Raw genomic sequence first — 20,260 nt, 5'->3', positions numbered from 1 at the left:
TCCTGCCCGCTCCATGTCCCAGGTCCAGGGGTTACCTTTCTTTCAGTGCCCACTTAACTCCATTGGTTGGGGGGCACTTGGTGTGTCATCTGAGAGGGAATAGATATATGTCTTATGCAAGGTGCTATTGAGGATAGGACTATCCAGGAATTGGATTTGGGGTTGGGGAGGCACATTTTCTAGCTCCAGCAATGTGATTTTGTTGAGAGCTCCCCTAGGAAACAGCAGGGGTCTTGGCACGTAGAGGGTCTGTTGCGGCCCCCTCTTTGTCCAGTACCGGCCCAAGTTAAACCCATTGATCCAGACTTGGCCCTGGGGGGAGGGAGGAGAGAGGGAGATAAATGGGCAGTTCTCAAGGTGGTAGAATCACCCCCTTCTGGGCTTGTAATCAGAGGAATAATTTCTGATACCCGTTCCATGATTTTCCCGGCTTACCACCCCCCACCCCAAACCCTCCCTCCCCCCACCCCCAACCATCAGCAATACCTTGGTCCATCCAGGTAGAAAGAGAAATGTGTCTCCACCTGAGTCTAAAATTGAAAATGTTGTAGAGTAGAAGGTGGGGCCAGAGGGAGTTTGAGGATGCAAGCTTTTTGGCAACTGCAGGGGAAACCACCCCTTTACCAGCTTATCAATTTTCAGGGGGAACATCAGCCACTGGGTAAGGATCGTTAGCCCCAGAAGTGGTGCCTCTAATAGGCCCTGTGAAGAAGGCAAATGAAAATTCAGCACTCAGTGACCTCTAAGGTGAAAGGCTCCCTAATCAAGCCCTGAGATGCAACTAGGAGCCATGTCCACATCCCCACGAGACACTACACTTTGCTAAGGATGTGGCTCATGCTTTTCTCTCCCATCAGGTCCCTCTCTTTCCAAGGGAGTGTGGTCCTAAGGACACGGCGGAGAAGGGACGGGCAAAGCTAGCTCACCTTGAAGTCACTGTGGTTAGACCCAAAACTGAGCCTCCCCATGTTCTCCAGCAAGACATCCAGTTTGGCCCCCATCTTCCCCGTCAAAAATAGTTTGTGTTTTGTGTTTCGTTCCAGAACACCCTGAAACACCTGTAGATAAGAGGATCTATGAGGGGAGGGGCTCAGCATCTAGTTCCCGGCCACCAAATAGAAAGCCACGCTAGGACACTTATTTGGAGCGCAAAGAGAAGGCAGCCCATTTGTCAATTACCCGTCCATTCCAGAACCTCACCCCCAGTCAACTCTTGTCCCAGCTTATCCTTGGACCCCCTGCAAATGTGGGCAGGCAGTGGGAAAAGGGAGACAGGGGAACTTAAGGCTGAAGGGTACTTGGGAGGAGAGGAAAGTGGGCCTCGCAGGTAGCCTGGAATTAGGTGCGTACCCCATCCACCATCACGTAGGCACGGTCATGAACTCCATTGTTCGGCACCCAGAATTGTGTTGGCTCAAAAACACTGTGGCTTAGATAGGTCCGGTACAACATGAAGCCAAGGTCCTGGGTGTGGAAGATGAGTATTTAAGATAAACTGCGATGAAAATGGTACTGTGGGGAAGACGTGGAACTCAGGGAACCTTTGGCTATAGCTGTTGTGGACGGTTGCCTTATCTACCAGATGTGGATTACACCTTACCTGCTTGACAGCCTCAAAGGTCATTGGCAACACTGAATGGATGGGCCCTCGAGGGCACAGGAGGTGCAGAAAATCCAGCAAATATCCATCCTATTAGAATAAGGGGATGGCCAAAAAAAAAAAAAGAAGAAGAATAAGGGGGTAGTAACAATAAAAGGGAAGTTTCAGGATAGGGAGCAGACAGGATAAAGGGCTACTTAGAGATTAATAGGACAGAATCAAGCAATAGGGAGGAGCTTACCAGGTACAGGGTCAAAGGTCCAAGCATCATCTTAGGGCTGGGGGGAGGTAAAGGTCCCAAGGGAATTTCCTGAAACTGAGCCCAAATTCTGTCAGGAGCCATAGAAAAACCATACAACTCCTATTTCAAGACCCTAGCATAGGGTTCTTAGCCTGGGGTACAGGGAAGGGCTTCAGGGGCCGTAAAGATCCTGTAATTCTGCACATACTGGTGTGTATCTCCCAGGGAGTCCCATTTGGGCAAATGAGAAATACTTCTATGGGGTGCTCACAGGGCTCTGTGGTCCAGACAACCACAAGTGACTTCTAGGAACCCTTTACAAACAATTTAGGCACTCTCTTCCCCAAATTAATAAAAGCCTTTAGGGCTTAATGAAGTGGTAGGGCACCTGGCTGATGACATTTCGAAGAGCAAAAAGCTTAGGTGTGGCGTCCCCTGCTTCAGATATTGGTGCATCATAGTCATAGCTGGTAGTAATTGGAAGGAAGCGCCCCTTCTCATCAGCACCTGTTGCCATCAGAGGGGCAGCTGTGGCTATATCCAGCTTTCTTCCAGATATCCTAATCCACCCAGCCTTCAGATTCGAATTCCTTGCTAGGTCCCTGCTTCCACCCCTCACACCATCTGGACTCACCATTCCAGTATCCAAAGTTGGTACCTCCGTGAAACATGTACCTGAAGTGGGGGGAGGTGGAGGGAAAGGCACAAGCTGACCCATGGGATCTGAACTTGCATCCCCAGCGCCCAGCTCCAGATTCACGGTGACCCCGTGTCGGCACTTACATGTTCACACTGGCTCCCAGCTTCAGCATGTTCTCCAGTCCTTCGGTTACAGCTCTCACGGACCGCGTGGAGTGGTTCTGGCCCCAGTAATCCAGCCAGCCGGTGTAGTACTCCGAGTTCACCTGGTGGGAGTGAAAGGAGTCATGGGCAAGACGGGGGGAACTGTACTCAACCCATTCCCAACCCCGACTCTCGCCTTAACTGCCCTCCCTTCTGGCTTCTCACCAATGGCCCATGGGGTTCATACGCCCTTTGCAGGGCAAACAGTTGGGTCATGTTTTCAGCTGCAGAAAGGAGGCACAGGTGAAAAAGACGTCACGGAAGAGGTGCCCCTTCCCCAGACTCCACTCCTAACCCTTGCTCAGGAGACCTGGGCCAAAATCTACAGTGGTGTAGAGTCCATTCAGAGAGCCACATTTGAGTCCTTCAGGCCCATCCGTGGTGAAGAGCAAGATCTTCTCTCCCAGCAGCGCCCGGAAGAGCCCAGCCAGGTGCCTCATGTAGCTGAAGTCGCAGGCCCTATAGCTACCGTATTCATTCTCCACCTGCCAGGAGAAAGGAAACGTGGAGCTCAGCCGGGAGGTGGAGAAGGTTCGGCACCCCCGGCACCTCCTTCCCCTTGCCCAGTCAACTCTCCACTTGTACCTGAACGCTTATGATGTTGCCCCCATTGTGGTAGAGCCATGGATATATCTTGGGCAGCAAGACCTTGAACCAGGAGTCCACTGCGGCAAGGAAGTCTGAAGGAAGGGGCAGCACTCTGCTTGTCAGGGCACCACCACCTCCACAGTGCCCACCCCCAGCACTGACGCCAGCGGCTTCATTTAGGGCTGCCTGAACTCCGGCCGAAGTCTGCGTCCCCCTTGTCCACACCTCAGTGTGGGAAACAGTGATTCTTATGAGAAGCAGCTCTCAACCCTAAGTTCTTATATATCTGCACAGCAAGAAAGTTTGCGCACAGGCAAACTTAAAGCAGTGTTTCTTGTAAGTTTATTTTTTAACTGAAAGAAAAACGTTAAACACGTTGTCGTGGGGTTACTATCATGTGATCAGTGTACACTCAAGATCGCTATGAAGTAGCACGGGGATTCACAGAAGGGTAAGATGTCTGACCTGCACCACGATGTAACCCGACAGTCCCGGGGACCTCAGTCATCAATTGAACGACCATTACATTAGCTGTCATGCCTTAAATTCTCAACCGCTATTGTGATTTTTGTTGATTCACCCTCATAGTCTTCCTGAGTGTTATTACCTTTGCCTAACACTTTTTCCTCACCCTCCTTTACCTAGCCAACTCCAACTCGGTCTTCAGGTCTTAACTTATATTTCGCTTCCTCAAGAAAGCCTTCGGTACCCCAGATTTGGGTGGATCCCCGTTACACGCTCTCCTGTCATGTCATACTGCTCTTTCAAGCACATAACCAGTGGTAGTTAAGCATGTGTTTCTGTAACTCTTCTTGGTTGCTCCCCCCGCTAGTGAGCAGGAGCTCTGTCTGGTTCATTTACTTGGTCCCTATCATTGAGGACAACTTCTGCAGATAGCACATTCTCAAAGGCAGACTTGATGAAAGATATTTTGGAGGATATTTTTGTATTCTTAAAAGATTTAGCCCTGGTTGGTGTGGCCCAGTGGATTGAGCACTGGCCTGCAAACCACAGGGTCACTAGTTTGATTCCCAGTCAGGGCACATGCCTGGATTGTAGGCCAGGTCCCCAGTGTGGGGCACACAAGAGGCAACCATACATTGATGCTTCTCTCCCTTTCTTTCTCCCTCCCTTTCCTTTTGCCTAAAAATAAAATAAAAATAAATTAAAAAAGATTTAATTCCTTTATATTTTGTGTGTTCTGTATAAAGGAGGCCCAGGTTTTATTGCCTTCTTTAATCCAAGCATACATTGAATTTCATTCAACAAGTACTTGTGGGTGGTAACTAAGCACCATGTACTGTTCTAGGTGTTAGGGACATTGAATATAACAAAATAGACAAAAATCTCTGCCTTTGTGGAATTTCCTTTCCAGTGAGGGGAGCAGACAATAAATGCGCAGTGGGTTAATGCCACGGAGAGAAAGCAACGCAGAGAAGGAAGGTGTAAAATGATGCAGTGGGGGAGCTCAAATGTTCAAGGGTGGCCCAGGGAAGGTCTCGCGGCGAAGCTGATCTGCCAGAAGCCCCGGGGGGTGTGAGGAACAGCAACGAGGCCAGTGTGAACCATGAGACGAGCAGGCGTCGGGGAGGTGACTGGGCCAACTGGGTAGGATCTAGTGGACCATCTGAAGGAATCTACAGTTCATATTCTGAATGAGATGAGAACCTGCTGGAGAGGTTTAAGCAGAGGAATGACATGATCTGATATATAGTTAAACATATTTTAACAGGATCACGCTGGGTGCTGTATTGAGAATAGACTACATGGGGGACGGGCAAAGAAGGGAAACCATTTAGGAAGCTGTTAAAATGATCTAGCTGAGAGAGGTGGTTTGGACCAGGGTAGTGGCAGTGGAGATGGTGAGAGGTAGTTGAATTCAATATATTTTGAGGGTAAAGCTGACAGAATTTTCTGATGGATTAAATGTGGGGTGTGAGAAAAAGAAAGGCATGAAGAATTATACCATAATATTGAGTCTGATAAGCTGGAAAACAGATTTGCCATTAACTGAGATGGGGCGATTGTCGGAATTGCTGGTATAGAGGAGGCAATAACATGAGTTTAGTTGTATCATTACAAGTTTTAGATCTCCAAACGCAGAAGTCAAGCAGGCAGTTGGATACATGCCTTTGGAGGCCAAAGGAAGGTCCTGGAGATAACATATTTCAGAGTCATGAGCTGTAAGATGGAATTTAAAGGCATGCAAATGGATGATGAGCTCACCCAGGGCACGAACACAGAAAAGAGAAGCAGCCAAGCACTGAGCCCTGAAACACTCAAGCATTTAGCCAAGACTGAGCAGTGGCCAGAAAGATTGTAGGGAGGGAGGCAAAGATGAGAACTGTGGTATTGTGGAAGCTGAGAGAAAAATGTATTTCAAAGGAAAGTGATCAGCTGTGCTGATCACTGTTGACTGGCCAAGGAGGATGAGGCCTGAGAAATCACCATGGAGTTAATAATAAAAAGGTCACTGATTTTCCTGAGAAAAACAGATTGCATGTTAGTGTTCCATCAATACTTTATCTTTTTAAATGCATTTCATAGTCAGTTGAGTTTGGGAAATGCCTTAAGGAACATAAAGCTCTCCAGTACCCCGAAAAGTAGAACAGCAGCCGGAGAGTCCTCAGCAGATATAAAGTGGTACCAGAGCGACCTTTTCAAAGATAAAATTAATCCCTTGCTCTAATGACTTCCTATCTGAACCTGAAACGAAATCCAAACTTCTTGAAATATTAGGCACCTCAGAGCTTAATGCTGAGTTCATCTTTTCCTTCTCTACACTCTGCCCCCACGTGATGTCTCGGCACCCATAAATTTAAGTGCCATCTTTAGCTGGCACTTATTCCAAAATTCAACTCAGACCTCCACCTAAGCTCCACACTCACATATCCCATTACTTACTTCAATATCCTCACTTGAGTCAGAAATGATAAAAATTGAACTATTTTCTCCCCCCAAAAGTCATTCCTTTGCCACTCCTTGCCTTCTCTATCTCCTCCCTGTCAGTAAATAGCACCGCCATCTTGACTGGCCAGAAACTGCATTCCTTTCTCCCCAGACCCTACTAACACTCTCCCCACCCCCACCCTTCCCGTTAAAATCTATCAAGAAGTGCTGGTGATGTCACCTCCAATCTATATCCCAGTTCTGCTCTCTTCTCCCCATTTCCTCTGCCACCACGGTAGTGCAGGAGCCACTGTCTCCTCCACTACCGGTGCAGTCTCCCCGCTGGTTTCTTCGCCATCACTCTCACTGCCCCTCCCGAGACCCACCCTCCACGCCCAGGCTGAAGTCATCTGAAAACAAATCCAATCACGTCACATCTCTGGTTAAACTCTTTCAAAGACTGTCCATTGTGCTGAGAATAAAATGCAAGCTCCTTACAACGGCCTGCAAGGTCCTGCATCGACAGTCACCACCTATCTCTAATTTCACATCACACCACTCTCTCCCTCACCCACTGTGCTCCAGCCTCGCTGGCCTCAACCCTGCCCTGTTCTTTCCCATCTCTGGGCCTCAGAGTACCTTGTCCCCCCTGTCTTCATATGACTAGAGATTTTCCTTGTCTCTGATCAACAGAATGTCATCTTTTTTTTTTAATTTTTAAAAGATTTATTTGTAGAGAGGAAAGGGAGGGAGAAAGAGAGAGAGAGAGAAACATCAATGTGCGGTTGCTGGGGGCCATGGCCTGCAACCCAGGCATGTGCCCTGACTGGGAATCGAACCTGCGATGCTTTGGTTCGCAGCCTGCACTCAATCCACTGAGCTACGCCAGCCAGGGCAACAGAATGTCATCTTTTCAGAAAAGTTATCTCCTGACCTCTCTACCTAAAAGAGCCCCTCTCTATTATTCACTAACTCAACTCCTTGTCTATTTTCCTGTGTGGTATGTTTACAACTCGCAATATTACAGGTTTGGGTTTCTTTAAAAATCTGTTTCTTCCGCTATACTAGAAGTCCCGCTGCACAGGGACTGGGTCTGTCCGGTTCCCCAGTTTCTAGCATTCTGCTGGGCACGAAGGAAGCAATATGATCTCCAGTTTGGGGATGCTCTCTTCTGTTTGGGGCACCCAAGTGACCCATTTGTCATTGTTGTTTGCTTTTTTCTGTGTTAAAATTTTTTTTAATTATTTATTTTTAGAGAGGGGAAGGGAGGGAGGAGAGGGAGAGGAACATCAATGCAAGAGATACATCAATCAGTTGTCTCTTGCACGCCCCCAAGTGGGGACCTGGCCTGACTGCAACCCAGGCTTGTGCCCTGACTGGGAATGGAACCAGCAACCTTTCAGCTCACAGGCAGGCGGGTGCTCAGTCCAGTGAGCCACACCAGCCACGGCTATGTGTTCATTTTTTTTTGTCTCGACTTACCTGGATCTGAAGTTCTCAGACGAATGTTTGGTTTACGAAGCAACCAGGCTGGGAGACCCCCCTGACACAAACATAAAGACAACAAAGAAGTTTGTGGGTTTTGTTGTCTGAGAAGAAGTTAAAGACTGTACTGAAAGTGGCCCTAGAGGGTGGGCAGAAGGGAGAAGCCCAGGAACCCCATCTGGGTGGCTTTGGTTCTATCCCTTCTCCAACTAACTCACCATCTCCCACTCTGCACAGATGTAAGGTCCAGGTCTCAGGATGACCAACAGGTTCGCTAAAGATGCCTCATTCAGAAATGCAATGAGATCCCGGCTGCCATTAAAGTTATAGACCCCAGGCTCTGGCTCATGGTAGTTCCAGGGCACATAACTGAGAAAGGAAGAGGTTAACAGGGCCCAAGGCGGGCATGGGGAGATGCCCGGGAGGTATAAGGGCTCCTGGCCTTGCAGGAAATCTCTAGGAAAAAGCTGTCGAAAGGAGGTCCGGGCCCACCCTTCCCACCCTTTACCTGGAAGTCCTGGAACTCTACCCCCTCCTCATACCCAGCCAGTGTTCCTGTCCCGACCCCCCTTTTTAAGGGGGTGGTAGGAAGAGTAAATCCCATCCCTCTCCTGAGCCCCTCTTACAACTGTATGGCGTTGAGGCCACTCATTCTCATTTTGAAAAGCCGGTCTGCCCAAAGCACCCGAGGTACCCGAAAGTAGTGAAGGCTGCCAGACACGTAGCGGAACGGAGCCCCGTCCAGGAGGAATCTATCATGATCCCGATCCACTACGAACGACCGACTGTCTGCCTGCAAAGGGAGAGATCATGCACAGTAGAGGTCTGGAGGAAGCGGGGGGAGGGGCGGGTGGGCGAAGCGGGGGCGGGGGAGTGGGGAGCCGGCCGCTGTTCTGCTCAGTGTTCTGTTATTTTTCACTTTCTCTCCTACGCCTCACCGCAAACTAGTTCAATCCTCTCATTTTACCTGGGGCAGCAGTAGCGTCAGGGGCAGCAGCAGCAAGGAAGGAAGACCGAGCGGCTTTTTGGGAGCCATGGCGCTTAGACGGCGGCCCAACTGTCACGTGGCGGATTCCTGGGAGGAAACTTCGGCGAGCAAGGAGGGGCGGAGAGCACCTCAAGTTGCCAGGCAGTTAGCTAGCCTGGCTTAGTCTCCGGCTACTATACTAGTTTGGAAAATCCTCTACATCTTGAACCAGTTTCATCGGCGTCACCTGGGAGCTTGTTAGAACTGCAGAGTCTCAGGTCCCACCTCAGACTTACAGAACCCGAATTTGTATTTTAACCAGATTCCGGGGGATCGTAAGCACATTCAAGAGTGAGAAGCAGTGCTCTACTAGACTGAGCTCCCTAAAGGTTGGGGGTGCCTTGTGCATCTCGAATCCTCAGCCTCTAGCACCGGGCAGGTTATATCTAGATGACCGGGGGGGGCGGGGGGGGCGGTGCTAAGACAGGGTCAGAACCGAAGGGAACTGTAGGAAGATCATCCCAGTCATGGGTAAGGGAGGCAGTGGGGAGGTAGGTTACAAAACGGATCTTTTTTTCCTAGAGAGCCCTATTTAAACACCACCCAGGATATTCCATCTTCTCTGGATGTGCACTCCTTTCCAATTTACCCCTGCCGGGCTGCACAAAGAGGGGTCAAGGACAGCAGCTGGGTGCCAAGGCTTAGGAATTTGTGAATTTCCATTACTCCTGCCTTCACAGTCCCAGGTGTGGGATGGGAGGACCAGAGTAATAATAAAAGTAATAACAACAATAACAACAACAATAATTCTGCTTGACACTTATTGAGGGCTATGCATCAGGTATTTTGCTAGGCACTACACACATCATTTAGTCTTCAAACAACTTCATAAGGTAGATAATTATCATTTGCCTTTTACAGTTGAGAAAATTGAGGGATGGAAACATTAAGCAGCCTGTCCAAGGTCACATAACTAATTTAGTAGAGGTGGAATCGGAACTAGACAATCTGTCCTCATGGTTCATGCACTTAACCTTAGGGACTAGCCTATTTTGTAAGTAGGGAAAGTGAGGTTAAATGACTTGTTCGAGGTCACACACCTAGTAGGCTTTATTAAACGACCAGATTTAGACCCTCGTCTGGTTCAAGAGCTTGAGCTCTTAATTAGCGAGACTAGGGTAGTGGGATATAGGCCGGAGCCCCCAGGGTTGTACAGATCAGAGCTCCAGGAATCCAGGTGGCCCCCACCTACTCTTGGGCTGGAGGGTAGTCTGCCACCCAGCGCGCCGGAGGTATGACGCCTCCTACCTCCGGCATTGGGAAATGGAGGTCCTGGGGGCCTCGGGCCGGGCCCGGCTTTGCTCCCCCTTGGTGCAGGTGCTTGCGTCCTGACCCCTGCTGAAGGCCAGGTGTGGAACCTTCACTCGGGTCCCGGAACCCGTCCCACCACAGGCCTAACCCGTCCGCTGGTCAGCTCTGCGCCCCCACATCGCCCGGATGCCCGGCGGTTGCTAGGATACTGCGGGCTGTTACGCAGGCGCGGAATGATGACACAACCACTACTTCCGGTCCCTGGCGCTTCCCTCCTGCCCAAGCCAGGTCAGTGGGGGAGCTGGGCTGGCTTACCTGGGGTGTACACGCAGAGGCCAGGGGTGGGCTCTGCAAACGATAGGTCCGAGCCTCACACCCCCGGGGAACTACGCCATACCCTTGCCTTCGCGGCCCGATGGGCATGGGATCCGGGGCCGTCCGAAGGTGGGCTGGTGGCGGAGGAAGCGCTCTGGTAGTTGCTGCGTGGCCTGAGGCTTTGAGGCACCTGATCCCAACCTCCTTGGAGATGGTATCGGCAGGGCCGGTTTTCTATAGGTTCCGATACCTGGGCCCGACCTCTCCACATTAGTACTTCAGGGGCCGTCTGGATTGTGCCCGACCCGCGATCCTGCCGTTCTTTTCCTTTCAGCATGATCCGGCGGGGCCCCAGCGCATCCCCTGGGAGAGCGCACTCAATCTGGACGAACCCATTGGCAGCCTCAGACCGCCCTTGAGGAGGATGACTGAGACATTATGGGCCACGCGCTGTGTATCTGCTCTCCGGGAACTGTCATCATTGACAATAAGCGCTACCTCTTCATCCAGAAACTGGGGGAGGGGTGAGTGTTTAGAAATCACTAGTCCCCAGGATTATGGTGATTGAAGGACAGCGATCTTCACCTGATAGTGGCAAAGGTTATATTCTGTCACCTATCCTTTAACTTACCTTGCAGAGCCCTAGTGACATGCTAGTCAAGAAAGCAGATTCTGGAACCAGGCCGCCTACTTCACCTTTTGTGACCTTGATAGGGCATGGTTTCTTCATTTGCTTAATGGAGATAATTACTGTCTTGCGTCACTGATGGGGCTGTGAGGATTAAATGAGATAATGCATATAAAATATCTCACCAGTGCCTGGTTCACAGCACTTAATGAATGTTAACTCTTTGTTAATGTTTATGAGCATCTGTTATGTGCAGAGCACTAGGTTATGATCACAGGACCTCAAAGATTACTTTGTCCCAGCTCTGGAGCTCAAAGTACAATGATCTTCCGGCTTCTCTTAGAGTCACGTCTTGGGAGGGTTTCTATTAAATGGGAAGGACACCCCCTGTTCTCCCCAGGGAATTCCTCTGGGTCCAAGCAATGTGGGAGATGACCATGGCCCTTCACTGACCCCTTTGGCCCACAGTGGGTTCAGCTATGTGGACCTAGTGGAGGGGTTACATGACGGACACTTCTACGCCCTGAAGCGAATCGTGTGTCACGAGCAGCAGGACCGGGAGGAGGCCCAACGAGAAGCAGACATGCATCGCCTCTTCCAACACCCAAACATCCTTCACCTCGTGGCTTATTGTCTGAGGGAGCGGGGCACTAAACATGAGGCCTGGCTGCTGCTACCCTTCTTCAAGGTCAGAAAGTCTCCTGGCTGTGGAGGGGTTGCAACAGAGCCACCCACCAAGAGCTATGTGAGCAGTCAAGTATGTGAGGAAGCAGAGGCTATGTCCTGGGTTTGACCGCTTCAAATTTGGAGTTTAGAGGAATCCAAATGGGACTGTAGGGTGTGCGGTGTGTGTGGTGAGAAGGTTGATGGGCTTTTGACATGGGGAAGGGACCAGGCTCAGGGAGCAGAAGCTTGAAAAACAACTGCGGGCATCCTTGTGTTGCAGAGAGGTACGCTGTGGGACGAGATAGAGAGACTGAAAGACAAAGGCAACTTCTTGACTGAAGAGCAAATCCTTCAGCTGCTGCTGGGTATCTGCAGAGGTCTCGAGGCCATTCATGCCCAGGGTTATGCCCACAGGTCAGTGGGAGGGCCCTGTATGCTTTCTGGGGCAGAAAGGAAGAGCTCCGTCCAGAGAAACGAGAAGTCTCGGCTCCCCTCCAAAGGAATAGTCCCCATGATTTTGTTCGTGGCCCCCTCCCCGGGACTCTAGCCTCCCTGTCCAGGGATGCTCATGGGTCATTTCCACTTCCTGACAGGGACCTGAAGCCCACCAACGTCTTGCTTGGAGATGAGGGGCAGCCGGTTTTAATGGACTTGGGTTCCATGAATCAAGCACAGATCCGTGTGGAGGGCTCCCGCCAGGCTCTGGCTCTGCAGGTAAGAGTCTCCAGGTTCCTTTGCCCACCTGTTCCCCATCCCTGACCTCTTCTGGCGCATTCCCCATTTTGGTCACGTGACCATAACCTGTCCCCCACTTTTGAGCTCTGGGGTCACTGTTCCAGGACTGGGCAGCCCAGCGGTGCACCATTTCCTACCGGGCCCCGGAGCTGTTCTCGGTGCAGAGTCAGTGTGTCATCGATGAGCGGACTGACGTCTGGGTGAGGAGCATGCGTGTGGGAGTCTGGGTGGGGAGGAGCGCTGCTCTGTGCCTACTGTGGAGTAGCGGAGGAGGTCTTTGGTTTCCAGTGCATGGGGCCCCAGGAAACATGTATGTCCCCATCGCCCTCGACTTCCTTCCTGGCAACTGTCACTGACACTGTACTTAATTGCTCAGGAAGTGGTATAACCCTGCCCTTTGAACAAGGTTGGTATAGCTAAGTGCTGGGGCTGAAGACAGTGGCTAAACAGGGGGTGCAGAGGCTTCCAGCTAACTGGCCGTTTCTCTGGGCCCTGGTGGGGTCACGTGGCTGAAGTCAGCATAGTCCTTTTAGCTCATATAGTCTCCTTTCACTACAGAATTAAGAGGAGAGTTATAACCTCCATTGATCCCCTTCCATGGAGTAACCAGGTTATGCTCAGTCTCTAGGCTGTGTGTTATATGCTATGATGTTTGGAGAAGGCCCTTATGACATGGTGTTCCAGAAGGGTGACAGTGTGGCCCTGGCTGTGCAGAACGAGCTCAACATCCCACAGAGCCCCAGGTGAGCAGTAGAAGGGCAGCAAGCACTTCAGACTCTCCCTGACATTCCTGGAGCCTCGGCGTGGCGGATGGGTGCCCCTCGGTCACCCTGCGCTCCTCCCTCCACAGGCATTCTTCAGCATTGCGGCAGCTGCTGGCCTCAATGATGACTGTGGACCCCCAGCAGCGCCCTCACATTCCTGTCCTCCTCAGTCAGTTGGAGGCACTGCAACCCCCACCTCCAGGCCAGCACACTACCCAGATCTGACTAAACCAGTGGCCACATGGAAGTGGCCCCTGTGCCTTGGAACAATCTGCCATCCCTCACTGGAAGCTCTGTTCTTTCTGTCCAGGCCTGCTCTCTTATGGTTGGGGGCAGGGGTTTGGGGAGAGTCAGCTCGGTCTTCTCTCTCGGCTGTGTTCTCTTACCCCCAGAACAACTGGACAGGGAACCTGAGTTGGGGTGGGTGAGGGTGGGTATGGGGAAAGGGAAACTGGAAGAATATGGTAAAGGCTCCGAGCAGGACTGCGGAACTTACATCATGGTCTGCCTCCAAGTCTGGGAGCAGGAGAATGTATAAATAAAAGAATAAAGCGAGCCCTGCCTGGTCTGGCTCATTGGATTGAGAGTGGCCTGCGAACCAAAGGGTTGCCAGTTCGATTCCCAGTCAGGGCACATGCCTGGGTTGTAGGCCAGGTGCCCAGTGCGGGGGTGCACGAGAGGCAACCACACTTTGATGTTTCTCTCCCTTTCTCCCTCCCTTCCCCTCTCTCTCAAAAATAAATAAATACAATCTTTAAAAGAAAATAAAGGGAAAGCAGCTTGGTGTGGATCTCAGTCTTATCGTTCCCAGAGTGAGAAAAGATGTGAGGGGCCCAAGGTCTTGTTTCCATTTCCAAGGAACAGCCTGGGAAGAGGAGGGACTGGTGTGGAGTCCGGTCAGGGGGCAGGTATTCTTACATTAAACCCAGCCGGTTGGCAATGGGCAGTTCTAGCTTGTCTTGACACTTAAAGCTGCCCTGGCTTGAGTGGGCTTCTACGCCAAGAACCGGGAACAGGGTCCCCTAAAGGCCCGTTCTGCTCATTCTTCCCTTCCTTCTTTCCCAGGGGTGGGTGGCTTAGTCAGAGCAGCCCAGCTGGTTTGCCGGGCCAGGGCTTCTCTGGGTGGAGACACCTGTGGAAGCTTTGGGACGGCTACATAATAGGTCTCCCAGCCTCAGCCTGGGGGCAAAGGGAGTGGAGGTGGCAGCCATTTGGGCCTAGTCTCTCCCAGACGGTTTTAGCTCACTCATGGTTAATGATTAATGAGGCCGGTGCGGTGTGGCAGTGTCCAGCTGCCACTTCCTGCCTACTGTGCTGAGTAAACAGGGGCCCTGCATATACTGGGCTCACAACCTGTTCCTCAGGGAAGGGCACTGCGTCCCTGAATCACAGGGAGGGAAAGCAAGGGCAGGGTTGGCTTCTCCTGCTCCTGAGATTGAAGCTTCTTTCCCTCAACCCTGCCCACCTTCAACATGCTGACGTCAGTGTGGGTCCTGGGGTGCCTATTAGCAAGGTTGAAAATTTCCCTAGGGCCCCTGAGGGCCCACCAGCTAAAACAGAGGCTGAGGCCAGAAAGAAGGCACAAACAGAGGGGAGATGACCCGGCTTTTAATGGCACAGCCCGAGGCCCCAGCACAGCAGCAAGTCAGTAAGCTACACAAAGCTGTTCATGCGGTGACATAAACAACTCCGGGAGGTGGCCCTGTTCCCTCCCATCCCCCACGCTTATGACTAGGCTCCATGCCAAGGAACTCCAGGGCAGCTCGGCCCCACTCCCGAGCCCTCATAACAGAGGTGCCTGGGCCAGGCCTTGCTTCTAGAGTTGATGAATGCATAAGCCACAGGAAGAACAGCGTCCTAGTCTCAACTCAAATACAGACACTGCTGGACTTAAACTCTCACTTGGAAAGGAAGTGAAGACTCATATCCTTCGATAGTTTGTGGCTGGATGGACAGGTCCAGGATTCAGTCCTCATTTCCTCCCTGTCCTGGGTGTCCCTTAGGATCTTACAGCAAGGACCATGGGGCCATGTTTCCCGGGCCTGGCGAGGGCTCCTTGGCAGGTCTCGCCTTCAGCCATGGAAGGGAAAAGGGTCATAAGCAGCATAGAGTGTGGGCAGCAGCAGAAGCAGCAGCAGCAAGCAGCACAAAGAAGGCAGCAGAAGCTCAAGTACTCACAGAGGGAACCAGAAACCGTGCAAGGAAACTGTTTATTTCGAAAGGATTTTGCAACAAACATAGTAAGTGGGCTCCCGGCAGCTGGTCTATTCTTCTCCCTCATCCTCGTCCTCATAGGAGTCGATGCCCACTTCCTCATAATCCTTCTCCAGGGCGGCCATATCCTCCCGGGCCTCAGAGAACTCACCCTCCTCCATGCCCTCCCCCACATACCAGTGCACAAACGCCCTCTTGGCGTACATCAGGTCGAACTTGTGATCCAGACGGGCCCAGGCCTCGGCAATGGCGGTCGTGTTGCTCAGCATGCACACGGCACGCTGCACCTTGGCCAGGTCACCTCCGGGCACCACTGTGGGCGGCTGGTAGTTGATGCCGACCTTGAAGCCCGTGGGGCACCAGTCCACGAACTGAATGCTGCGCTTGGTCTTGATGGCGGCGATGGCGGCATTGACGTCCTTGGGTACCACGTCCCCGCGGTACAGCAGGCAGCAGGCCATGTACTTGCCGTGCCGGGGGTCACACTTCACCATCTGGTTGGCCGGCTCGAAGCAGGCGTTGGTGATCTCGGCCACCGACAGCTGCTCGTGGTAGGCCTTCTCAGCCGAGATGACCGGCGCGTAGGTGGCCAGGGGGAAGTGGATGCGCGGGTAGGGCACCAGGTTGGTCTGGAACTCAGTCAGGTCCACGTTGAGGGCCCCGTCGAAGCGCAGGGAAGCCGTGATGGACGAGACAATCTGGCTGATGAGGCGGTTCAGGTTGGTGTAGGTGGGGCGCTCGATGTCCAGGTTGCGGCGGCAGATGTCATAGATGGCTTCGTTGTCCACCATGAAGGCGCAGTCTGAGTGCTCCAGGGTGGTGTGGGTGGTCAGGATGGAGTTGTAGGGCTCCACCACGGCTGTGGACACCTGGGGGGCTGGGTAGATGGAGAACTCCAGCTTGGATTTCTTGCCGTAGTCGACAGACAGCCGCTCCATGAGGAGCGAGGTGAAGCCGGAGCCGGTGCCCCCGCCAAAGCTGTGGAAGACCAGGAAGCCCTGCAGCCCTGTGCACTGGTCGGACTGAAAGGCAAGAAGGAGAAAGAGCAATGTACATGGGAAGGGGCCTGAGGAGCTCTATCACTGGCTCCACAAAAGCCTAAATATCTCCAGAGCCAGGGCAAAGATTAATGAGTATTCCATAGCAGCAGCATGCTCTGGAACACGTACAATTAGAGACGACTCCCTGAAAAAGATCTGGAAAAAGAAATGTCCCTTCCCTGACCACTAGCATCATCTGCAAAGCCCCCGCCCTTTCACACCAGACTCTCACCAGCTTGCGGATCCGGTCCAGGACTGGGTCAATGATCTCCTTGCCAATGGTATAATGACCACGAGCATAGTTGTTCGCAGCATCCTCTTTCCCAGTGATGAGCTGCTCTGGGTGGAAGAGCTGCCGGTACGGGCCATTTCGGATCTCATCTGCAAGGGCATAAACCACATCGTCAGGGCCCAGACCACAAGGCTGTGCCCAGCAGGGACCGCCCTCCCCCACTGTGGTATCTGCGGACAGATATGTAGAAGAGTTCATCCTTCTGCCAGGCCGAGATACCAGTGTGTGAGGAGCCCAGGCCGGCCTGCGATTAGGTTGCCTCCTTTAGATTCAAACTGGGTGAGGAGTTTTCAGGGCTGGGAAAGACAGGTCTAGACACCAGCTCTCCAGAAAGAAGCCTAGAATCACTCTCCACTCCCCTCGATCCCAACCCCCCCTCCTTTCTCTCACCAATCACAGTGGGCTCCAGGTCCACAAACACGGCCCGGGGCACGTGCTTTCCAGCTCCCGTTTCACAGAAGAAGGTGGTGAAGGAGTCATCTCCCCCACCAATGGTCTTGTCACTGGGCATCTGCCCATCAGGCTGAATCCCATGTTCCAGACAGTAGAGCTCCCAGCAGGCATTGCCCATCTGGACACCTGCCTGCCCTACGTGGACTGAGATGCATTCACGCTGCGGGATAAAGAGAGGGGACACAGCATAAACCCTTCGTCCATCAATCCCACTTCACGAGGTCCCCACCTCTCCCCCGCCGTATCACCTACCAGCTAGGATGACTCAGTTGGCACAAGTGGAGGCTTGGGGCTGGACATAGGTCAGAAAGGGCTGGCAGCCTGCCCCCTCCCCCCTCCCCATAGGACTCCCCAGCTGGAGGAGGCACCCAGTAGGGCGGGCCAGCCCCTTAGCCTGCTTCTCCATGGGGACCTTGTCACGTGAGAGCTGCGGCTCCCCACGACCCTGCTGACCCTGCCGCACTCATCAGACCCTCAGGGAGGATGCCAAGGGCACGTGCATGTGAGCCCAGCAGAGACTGCAGTAACAGACAAGGACAGGCCCCTTTCCAGCTGTTCCCAATTCCTGCTCCCGCAGACCTAGCTTCTCCAGAGCCCGAGAAAAGACAGCTTTCCCAGACCTGCGAGTTTGTAGCTGGAGACCCCCACTCGGTGAACTCTCTGCTTTGAGGATGAGCCACTAGGATTCCGTACAAGGCTCTCCCCTCGTCTTTTCTCTGGGCTACAGAGGCACCTGGGCCTTCCAGTCTGGCACCAACGGGCCACCGTGCCGTCAGGGCACCCTCTCCCCCACCTTTAAATCCCATCTGGCTCTGGAGAGCAATCCCATCTGGCTCCTCTTCCCACCTCTACCCACACCCGCCCCCCTCCCCCCGCCGGGAAAGTAGCGATAATGCTGGTAAGCGCAGAGGGCACGTGCGGGCAATAAGGGTGGTGAGCACTAGGGCAGCCGCTGCCCTAGGCTCGTCCATGCCAGTCTGAAAGTAACCCCTGGAACGCCGAAGTGGAGCGGCGCCTGCCCCGACCAACACCGAAATGGCGGGGTGACGGCTTCCAAATACTCAGAAGAGGAAGCGGAACCTGCGGTGAGGCCCCAAAGGTAACCCGCCTTGCCCCGAGCAGTACGAGTGACGTCCTGCACCCCCGGCCCCGTGTTCCCCCGTCTTCGAGATTCTTTCCAACTACATCCCAGCGGAAAGCGGGGATTGGATTTCGGCCCCCGTTCCTGGGCTATAAATACCACCCCCTACACACACCTCTCCCCCCTCCCCCCGACCTGGCCTCGGCCCGAGCTCCCGCTCAGCGACAGCTGTCTCTGCCCGTCCGCGCAACCGGGCGCAGGCTGGAGAGGGGCCGGCGCGCCTCACGAGACCGAACCCCATTGCTGGCTCAGAAGCGGGGTGCTGAGTCACGGTGTAGGGAGACTGTGGGTGGGAGGGATGCACACACAATCGGAGGAAAAGGGGATGCTGGACCCAGTAACCTGACCCCTACCACCTTCCCGTGCCAAGCATGTGTCCGGTCAGTTCCCGGGACTGGGTGTGGGGAGGCTGGCGGCGAGGGCAGCCAAGTGGGTCTCCCTCTCCCGCGGAAACCGGGCGCAGGACTGCGTGACGCCCCTCAGGCGGATCAGGGCACAAATGCTTGGTGGAGCCGGAGGGGATTTCCAGGAGGGCTCCTCCTCGCTAGTGAAGAATCCCACTCCACCCGCGCCCGCCCGCCCCTTCCCCAGCCTTCGAAAGCGGGCGACACAGCCCGGCCAAAGTCAGTAGGAAGGGGTGGGGGTGGGGGTGGGGGTAACGCAAACACCCTTGCACCTCCTCCAGACCCGGAACGCCAGATGGCGGTCCCCGGGCATCTCGCGAGGGAGCGGCCCCGAAGGAGAGGGGCAAGGAGGGGGCCGGCAAGAAGATCACGGCGGGGCCGCACTCACCATGGTGAGTCCGGGCGGTGGGTCTCACGCGGAGTCCGGGTGACGGGTCTCAGTGAGAAGTGCGCTAGCTGCACTGCCGCACCGCTCTTATAGGCGGGGGCGGGGCCGCGCGCTCCGCTCGCCCACTGGAGGCTGAGCGGCCCGGAGGCCACGCCCCGGAGGGGTCGGAGTCTCCGAGAGGTGGGGCAAGAGCGGGTCCCCTCCCCCACCGAGTCCCTCACCTGTCCGACGTGCTTTAAGAGTAGCAACCCAGGGTTTACACCCTGGTTCTCGGTTTTGAGCCGACACTCCGGGCTCTCGACCTCCGCTGCAGGTACGCAGGGCGCGGTGCCAGGGTGCGCCTCGCCTGCACCTGCGTCACGGGGGCGCCGGTGGCTCAGGTGTTCTGGCTTAGGCCGGGTGCCACAGAGGCTGTTCTTCCGTCTGCACGCCGCCTGCCGGTCCCCAGCCGGGACGGCTGGCCTTCGCCAACGCCTGTGGGCGGCCGAGGACCGCGAGCTGCACAGCTTGGGCCCCAGCGTGCCGACCCCTTAGAATGCCCCGCCGAGCTGAGCCCTGCAGCCTGTGTGCGACGGCCCACCTGGAGAATCTGCCGCGGACCGGCGGCTGCCCGACGGATAGTGTCCTCGCCATCACCGCCGCGGTCACTATTAGCGAGCCCTTGCCCGCTCTCCTGCCACCTGCCCGCTCTCCTGCCGTCAGAACCACCGGAGCTCCGGACTGAAGTCCTTAGGACCAGGATTCGCATCCTGGCTGCCCTACGTAATCTTGGGCAAGTGACTTACCGCCACTCAGTCCTTGGCTTCTTCAGTGGTGAAAAGGGGAGGACTGCACCCTGAAAGCATTGTTGTGAGCTATCAAAATGTTTGTTGACGCCGAAGAGGGGAAAAGGAAGTGGAGATTCTGACATATCGTGGCCGATTTTGACCTTCACACCCTCCTCTGTACCTCAGCCGTGGGCAGGACCCACGACCCGCATCTGAACACCTTCCGCACAAGCTGGAGGCCTTAGGTGGAAGCTATTCCTTCTTTCTATGTTTCATTTTCGTTTCTTGCAAGAATCGGCTTTGCAACCTGCTTCTGTTTTACCTTACACCCCTTACGTTTTCTAGCTGTCTCCCTTCACTGGGGAAATTCATCAGGAAGGGCCCCTTGGGCCCATGACACACCCTTAAGAAACCTGTCTCCCAGGCTGGTCCCTCGGAAAGGATTCACTTGCCTCTCCGCCACAGTGTTTCCCAGGGCCGTGGCTCTCTGACAACACAACACAGAAGGATAAAATAACTAGCATGGCAA

The 20,260-nt window shown here is 53.7% G+C and overlaps 3 protein-coding genes across 7 annotated transcripts; 1 reads left to right on the top strand and 2 right to left on the bottom strand.

The window, feature by feature from the left end:
- Positions 1–26: 26 nt before the first annotated feature.
- GLB1L (galactosidase beta 1 like) lies at positions 27–10,059 on the bottom strand. 3 transcript variants are annotated; one of them, XM_045852480.1, is made up of 17 exons: positions 9,922–10,059; positions 8,614–8,721; positions 8,273–8,439; positions 7,865–8,015; positions 7,644–7,704; positions 3,270–3,364; positions 2,995–3,169; positions 2,850–2,908; positions 2,625–2,746; positions 2,476–2,516; positions 2,230–2,348; positions 1,842–1,916; positions 1,601–1,690; positions 1,351–1,464; positions 927–1,058; positions 487–702; positions 27–312 (listed from the first exon to the last, which is right to left on the bottom strand). In XM_045852480.1, exons 2-17 carry the CDS (start codon positions 8,680–8,682, stop codon positions 43–45), a joined length of 1,956 nt encoding a protein of 651 aa, XP_045708436.1. In that variant the 5' UTR covers positions 8,683–8,721; positions 9,922–10,059; the 3' UTR covers positions 27–42. The 3 variants fall into 3 exon arrangements, with proteins under 3 accessions (XP_045708436.1, XP_045708445.1, XP_045708455.1); XM_045852489.1 differs by having other exon boundaries at positions 8,614–8,732; positions 9,922–10,047; XM_045852499.1 differs by lacking the exon at positions 9,922–10,059 and having other exon boundaries at positions 8,341–8,439; positions 8,614–8,718.
- A 23-nt stretch (positions 10,060–10,082) lies between these two features.
- STK16 (serine/threonine kinase 16) lies at positions 10,083–13,587 on the top strand. 3 transcript variants are annotated; one of them, XM_045852512.1, is made up of 8 exons: positions 10,083–10,212; positions 10,574–10,763; positions 11,336–11,555; positions 11,814–11,947; positions 12,127–12,247; positions 12,373–12,468; positions 12,890–13,011; positions 13,119–13,587. In XM_045852512.1, the coding sequence occupies exons 2-8, from the start codon at positions 10,678–10,680 to the stop codon at positions 13,255–13,257; spliced, it is 918 nt and encodes a 305-aa protein (XP_045708468.1). In that variant the 5' UTR covers positions 10,083–10,212; positions 10,574–10,677; the 3' UTR covers positions 13,258–13,587. The 3 variants fall into 3 exon arrangements, with proteins under 3 accessions (XP_045708468.1, XP_045708487.1, XP_045708478.1); XM_045852531.1 differs by lacking the exon at positions 10,083–10,212 and adding an exon at positions 10,218–10,285; XM_045852522.1 differs by lacking the exon at positions 10,083–10,212 and adding an exon at positions 10,226–10,368.
- A 1,636-nt stretch (positions 13,588–15,223) lies between these two features.
- Positions 15,224–19,078, bottom strand: LOC123828105 (tubulin alpha-4A chain). The gene is made up of 4 exons (XM_045852732.1): positions 18,965–19,078; positions 16,969–17,191; positions 16,519–16,667; positions 15,224–16,268 (listed from the first exon to the last, which is right to left on the bottom strand). Exons 1-4 carry the CDS (start codon positions 18,965–18,967, stop codon positions 15,297–15,299), a joined length of 1,347 nt encoding a protein of 448 aa, XP_045708688.1. The 5' UTR covers positions 18,968–19,078; the 3' UTR covers positions 15,224–15,296.
- Between the last annotated feature and the right edge of the window lie 1,182 nt (positions 19,079–20,260).

This window comes from Phyllostomus hastatus, unplaced genomic scaffold (genome assembly GCF_019186645.2).
Source record: "Phyllostomus hastatus isolate PE091 unplaced genomic scaffold, TTU_PhHast_1.1 phas_contig_137, whole genome shotgun sequence".
In the NCBI taxonomy this organism is placed as follows: Eukaryota; Metazoa; Chordata; class Mammalia; order Chiroptera; family Phyllostomidae; genus Phyllostomus; species Phyllostomus hastatus.
This window is presented reverse-complemented; position numbering and strand designations above follow the sequence as displayed.

Excerpts from the sequence above, each read along its gene's own strand:
- LOC123828105 (XM_045852732.1), bottom strand. Across the intron at positions 16,668-16,968 it reads CCTGGAGCCCACTGTGATTG|ATGAGATCCGAAATGGCCCG; the intron begins GTGAGAGAAAGG and ends ATGCCCTTGCAG. Across the intron at positions 16,269-16,518 it reads TGGACCGGATCCGCAAGCTG|TCCGACCAGTGCACAGGGCT; the intron begins GTGAGAGTCTGG and ends CTTGCCTTTCAG.
- GLB1L (XM_045852480.1), bottom strand. The coding sequence starts at position 8,682 with ATGGCTCCCAAAAAGCCGCTCGGTCTTCCTTCCTTGCTGCTGCTGCCC. Across the intron at positions 8,440-8,613 it reads TGACGCTACTGCTGCCCCAG|GCAGACAGTCGGTCGTTCGT; the intron begins GTAAAATGAGAG and ends CTCCCTTTGCAG. Across the intron at positions 3,170-3,269 it reads GCAACATCATAAGCGTTCAG|GTGGAGAATGAATACGGTAG; the intron begins GTACAAGTGGAG and ends TTCTCCTGGCAG.
- STK16 (XM_045852512.1), top strand. The coding sequence starts at position 10,678 with ATGGGCCACGCGCTGTGTATCTGCTCTCCGGGAACTGTCATCATTGAC. Across the intron at positions 12,248-12,372 it reads GCCAGGCTCTGGCTCTGCAG|GACTGGGCAGCCCAGCGGTG; the intron begins GTAAGAGTCTCC and ends TCACTGTTCCAG. Across the intron at positions 13,012-13,118 it reads AACATCCCACAGAGCCCCAG|GCATTCTTCAGCATTGCGGC; the intron begins GTGAGCAGTAGA and ends CTCCCTCCACAG.